Source organism: Magnolia sinica, unplaced genomic scaffold (genome assembly GCF_029962835.1).
Source record: "Magnolia sinica isolate HGM2019 unplaced genomic scaffold, MsV1 ctg349, whole genome shotgun sequence".
NCBI lineage: Eukaryota > Viridiplantae > Streptophyta > Magnoliopsida > Magnoliales > Magnoliaceae > Magnolia > Magnolia sinica.
In genome coordinates this window covers 188,028-194,341 of record NW_026682815.1, presented here as the reverse complement: position 1 = coordinate 194,341, position 6,314 = coordinate 188,028, and the positions used below count along the sequence as shown (strand labels likewise).

General features: G+C 39.9%; 1 protein-coding gene across 1 annotated transcript; it reads left to right on the top strand.

The window, feature by feature from the left end:
- The first annotated feature begins 393 nt into the window (after positions 1–393).
- Positions 394–3,646, top strand: LOC131236273 (probable LRR receptor-like serine/threonine-protein kinase At3g47570). The gene is made up of 2 exons (XM_058233395.1): positions 394–3,095; positions 3,204–3,646. Exons 1-2 carry the CDS (start codon positions 419–421, stop codon positions 3,644–3,646), a joined length of 3,120 nt encoding a protein of 1,039 aa, XP_058089378.1. The 5' UTR covers positions 394–418.
- Positions 3,647–6,314: the final 2,668 nt, after the last annotated feature.

Here is a 6,314-nt window from a genome sequence, read left to right as displayed (position 1 = left end):
CTTGCCGGATCTAATCCGCTCATCAGACATACCCTTAGCACCTATTTTTGGTACAAAACTCAGGATCGTACATTAACTTGACTAGATTAACGTGTACAAAAGAAGCCAACGATAACACAAACCGTCCACTAGAGGTCCACATTCAAAGTACATGTGTGGCCCACAAGATTAATTCACCAGCCTCATTTTCGCATCACAGAATCTTCTCACTGGGGCAAGCTTGATGATCGGCTTGGATTTCTCAACTTGGCACGTGTGGCTGCGAGTTGAGCAATTGCACTTGGCATTTATGTCATGTGCTGAGAAGTCATACGATACTCGACCGAGGACGTGCATTCACTCTACAAATAGGGAAGGTTGATGAATGTAGCGCCATCATCGGAGCCACTTCAATCTCTCAATTTCTACGTTTTAGAGAATGGAGTCCTCCTCACATATCAGGCCTAGGGTATTTTGGTCATTTATCCTACTCCATGCAATCTTCCTCAACTCCTCTTCACTGTCGGAGTCTACAAATGAGACCGATCGACTCGCATTGCTCGCATTCAAAGATAGTATTTCCGAAGATCCTAACGGTATCTTGAGCTCATGGAACCATTCTCTCCATTTCTGCCGATGGATGGGAGTCAGCTGCAGTCGCCGCCATCATCAAAGGGTCACTATCTTGAATCTCACGGGCCACAGCTTGGTGGGCCACTTATCACCTCACATCGGAAATCTCTCTTTCCTAAGAAGAATCAATCTCTCCAAAAACAAATTCCAAGGCGAAATCCCTCAAGAAATCGGCCGTCTGTTCCGTCTTCAGGTTCTCAACCTGACTAAAAATTCACTACAAGGAGAAATTCCATCCAATCTAAGCCACTGCTCAGAACTCCTAACCATTCACATGAAGTGGAATCAGCTCGTTGGAAAAATTCCCGCCGAGCTTGGTTCTTTGTCAAAGCTCATTTATCTTGCTGTCGCTTTCAATAATCTCAAAGGAAGCATTCCACCTTCGTTTGGGAACCTTTCCTCTCTCAATTTCCTTGATCTAGGAATTAACAATTTTGAAGGGCAAATTCCAAACCAGCTTGGTCATTTGGCAAGCGTGGCCTTTATTGAAATAGGTGGAAATCAGTTCTCAGGTACGATTCCATCATCGATTTATAATCTCTCATCTCTCCAGCTGTTCGGGGTGGCAAATAACAGGCTACGTGGAAGCATTTCACCCAACCTGGGCCTTGCCTTTCCACGGCTACGATGGCTTCTTCTAGGAGAAAACCAATTCACTGGAGCAATTCCAATTTCATTATCCAATGCTACAAGTCTCAGACTTGCTGATTTCAGCGCCAACAGTTTTAGTGGATCCGTGCCTGTGAATCTAGGAAGTCTTTCGGATCTCGACCGTTTCAATGTCGAGAGTAATCAGCTTGGAAGTAGGGAGGGTGATGACCTGAGATTCCTCACTTCACTGACCAACTGCACTAGTTTAAAAATTATAGGTGCAGGTTCTAATAATCTCTATGGTGAGTTGCCTGGCTCCATTGCTAATCTCTCAACACAGCTAACCATTCTGAGTTTGGGAGAAAATAAAATATTTGGAATTATTCCCAAGGGAATTGAGAATCTCATCAACTTGTATGCTTTGGCTCTGGGAGTGAATTCCTTGGAGGGTACTCTTCCAGATGCTATTGGGGAGCTTAACAAGTTGCAAGTCTTGAGTCTCTCTGTAAACAAATTTTCAGGTCGAATCCCACCTTCAATTGGTAATATTACTCGATTGAGCAGACTTTATTTGCTTGGAAATGATTTCCATGGAAGTATACCATCGAGTTTTGGAAATTGGGGATTTATGGAATCATTGATTATTTCTCAAAATAAATTCAATGGTACCATACTCAAACAAGTTGGCGCGGCTAAAATCGACATGTCTGGTAACTCATTCACTGGGTCTCTCCGGCTGGAAGTTGATAACTTAGAAAATATTAGGGAAATGGACGTCTCTGAGAATAAACTATCAGGTGAAATTCCGGATACGTTGGGAAAGTGTCAAAGCATGGAGTTGCTTTATATGCATGGAAACTTGTTTCAAGGAACAATTCCAGAGTCTCTAAAGAATTTAAAAGGTATCACAGTGCTAGATCTTTCGCGCAATAACTTGTCTGGGCAGATTCCAAAGTATTTCGAAGAATTTCATTTCTTAGAGTATTTGAATTTGTCATTTAATAATTTTGAGGGTGAAGTGCCCAAAGGAGGGATCTTTAGAAATGCCAGCGCAATTTCAGTTGATGGAAATAGAAAACTCTGTGGAGGTATACCAGAACTACAATTGCCAGGGTGCCCTAAGCAAGCTTCTAAGAACAGAGGAAAGCCTCTTTCTCCCAGAGTAAAATTCACAGTCATTACTGTGGTTTTATCTTCGTTTCTCCTGTCATCTATCATTGCAGCTCTTTATTGGAGAAGAAATTCTTCAAAGAGAGCTTCTTCTCCATCTTCCACAGAGAATCAGTTGTTACAAGTTTCTTATGCAGATCTCCTTCAAGCAACTGATGGGTTTTCTTCGGCTAATTTAGTTGGTGTGGGAAGTTTCGGTTCGGTATATAAAGGAGTTCTAGAATGCTTTGAAACACTTGTTGCAGTGAAGGTACTCAACCTCCTACAGCAAGGAGCTTTTAAGAGTTTTGCAGCTGAATGTGAAGCCTTCAGAAACATCCGACATCGAAATCTTGTGAAGATCTTAACGGTTTGCTCGAGCATTGATTTTAATGGCAATGATTTCAAAGCTCTAGTGTTTGAGTATCTGCCTAATGGTAGTCTGGAGAAGTGGTTGCATCCAAATGTAGATGAACAACTTCAACTGAGGAATTTGAATCTTACGCAAAGGCTAAATATAGCCATTGATGTTGCTTTGGCATTGGATTATCTTCATCATCATTCCCAAACACCGATCGTTCATCGTGACCTAAAACCAAGCAATGTTCTTCTTGATGATGATATGGTTGCCCATGTGGGTGACTTTGGTTTATCAAGGTTCCTCAATGAAGCTGCAGAAAGTTTCTCTCAAAATCAAACTAGCACATTTGGGATCAAGGGATCAATTGGGTACATTCCTCCAGGTAAAATTTTAATTAAATATCACTTTCACCCTCTCAATCTCTAACCACTATTTTTATCTTTCTTTAAATAGTTGCCTAACATTTATATGTGACATTTTTATATGGTAGAGTATGGGATGGGCGGTAAGGCGTCCACACATGGAGATGTATATAGTTATGGGATCTTTCTCCTGGAGATGATCACTGGCAAGCGGCCAACTGATGACATGTTTAAGGACAATCAGAGCCTTCATCACTTTGCTAAGTCAGCTTTTCCCAAGCAAGTAATGGAGATCATAGATCCGACACTTCTCTTAGAAAATGCTGAAGCTACTCAAGACAGTGAAAATCATAATAATTTGAGAAATAGAATGCATGATTGCTTGGTTTCATTGGTCAGCGTTGGTGTATTGTGTTCTGCAGAATCACCAAAGGAACGAATGGAGATGAAAGACATTGTCATGGAATTGCATGCAACTAAAGACTTATATCTCAAGGTTGGAATTCACCGGCAGAGACAAAATAGGCCCTTATTGTTAGGTGAAGGTTCATCTCACCTCAGTAACTACTAAGATTACATTTGCAGTTACATTGAAGAAGATTCTGACATAAAATAAAACTGCTTGATATTTTTCTAAGTAGCTCTAGATATATATTGTTCTAGTTTTGGATCTATGGGAAATATGTTCGTTTCCTTTATTTTATCTTGTTTAAGACAGGTAGATTGTATTATAAATATCAGGAGAAGAAATACTTCTCAAAATAAAGAGAATAATGGGTACCCCATCCTATTAAGTAACAGTTAGAATGTGAATGTGAATCATTGCTGTTATTGTCTAGAGGGAATAAAAGGACCGAAGTGCTACATACAGTGGGCATATGAACACCGACCACTGATTAGACGGATACGATTGTGCCATGGAGATTTGGTCCATAACCCATCCATTGAGGTGCTAACAGGATGGAGGATTGTCAATGTGGGCATTATCTAATTGTACAGTTATCTATTTCTATGTGATGGATTTGGATAGAGAAATTGACAACCGTAGACGCCACCTTTTACCCGGCCTCTTTTCAAAGCGCTCCCAAACTTTACTTTCCCAAAGTAAACTATTCTGTACGGACATAATATTTGCAGACGAAAATGCCCTTCATTCACGGGAAATCGGATTGCGTACTGAGTAAACTCAGTTGGCCCCACCGTGAATGTATGTAGTCTATACACGCCGTCCATCCGTTTTTCCATATAATTTAAGGCGTTGAGCCCAAAATGGAAGAATATCCAAAGATCAAGCATATCATACTACAGGAAACAGTGGGAATAATGATTTCCACCGTTGAAACCTTGTTACGCCCCACGGTGATGTTTATTTGTCATCCAAACTGTTCAAACAATCTTAAAGACATGGATGAAGGGAAAACATAAAAATAAACTTGATCCAAAACTTCTGTGGCCCTCAAGAATTTTTCAACGATAGATCTTCAATTCACATTGTTTCCTGTGGTGTGGTCCATTTGAGCGTTGAATATACTTAATTTTTTATCTAGAATTCTAAAATTATCCCATAAAAAGGATGAATCGAGTGGATAAAATACATAAATCATGATAGACCTCACAAAGTTTACTCAGTACGCTAATTGTACTGAGTAACAATCCACTTTTCATTGACAGTGGCTAAATACCTATCACTACGGTTATAATCCGTAGCAATAGTTTGTGTTCGCAAGTATTTTAGCCTGCGAATAGTGTGTCCGAACATAATCCGTAGCAATAGTTTGTGTTCGCAAGTATTTTAGCCTGCGAATAGTGTGTCCGAAGTTGCATTGACAGTGGTCAATTTCTCGTTTGAATATCCAAACCACAACTTGGGTAAATTCGTGAATGCGGGACCCACCATAATATGTGTTTTATATCTACGTTATCGATCCATTTTGCTAGTTTATTTTAATATTCAGATAAAAATTTCAGTGGACCACACAGGAAACTATGGTAATTAAATGCCCACTCAATGTTTATTTGTCATCCAACCGGTTGATAAAGTCACATGGACCTGCATGAAGGGATCGAAAATAAAGTTATTAGCTTGATCTAGAACTTTTATGGTCCTCAGGAATTTTCTAATGCTGGTCACTCAATCACCCCTATTTCCTGTGGTGCGGTCCACTAGAGATTCAGATCTGCTTAATTTTTGGGCCCATACGATAAAATCAGCCGGAAAAATGGATGGACCGCGTTGATATGAAACACCCGTGCTGTGCTGCACTGCAGCACTAGGCAATCCATGTCCCTTCATGACCGATCGAACAGTCAAAGTCAACGAGTCAACATTAGCAAGTCAAAGTCAAAAAGTCTTAGTAAGGTCGAGTCGGGAAATCCAGCATGTCCGCTCATCAGCTTGGCCACATGTTTTATATACAAAAGAAACGATCAGGTTTTTATTTTTTTATTTTATATATATATATTTTATATTATTTATTTATTATTATTATTATTATTATTTTTTTTTAGGGCTTATGAAAACGGACCACCGGATGATCAAAGGTAGAACGGAATCTAATCTTTTCTTCAGCAAAGCCTAAAATACCAAGCTTGTTCGGCCCACCATCTTTTTTGTATGTAAAATCCACCCGTATCATCAGGTTTCTATCTCTGATTCTAGGACCTGGATAAAAAATTCAACCATATAAATAACTCAGGTGGGCCACACCAAAGGGATTGATGGAAATGGGATGCCAACCATAGGTTTTTGTGTGGGACCATCATAGTGTGTATCTTTAATCAAACCCATTAATCAGCTGTGACTCATCAGGATGAAGTTTTTCTATTGGGCTGATGTTTAATTTTATACTGTCAAATAATGGTTCTCACCTGATGGGCGGAGTGGATTTATATATAAAACATGGTGTACCACAAAGCTAGAGTGTTTCAGTACACTATTCCATTCCGCTAGGAAAGATATATTACATGATTTTCGATATGAAGATATCCATGACATACCGGATAAGATCTAGTTATCATGGTGTATAAGTAGACCCATAGTTCACTGATGTTGGGCCCCATCATGAACGGACCATATCTGATATCTGATCCCAGCCATATATCTTTGGCCATTTTCGTCGACTTTGGACAAGTTGAAAGGTTAGCATTGTCTGATTGAAGAAATGTTGTCCGTCAATGGGAAGTGGGGATGGACCGATTCTGTACGTTACATTCGCAGGTGCAATCTATACAGGTGGAGC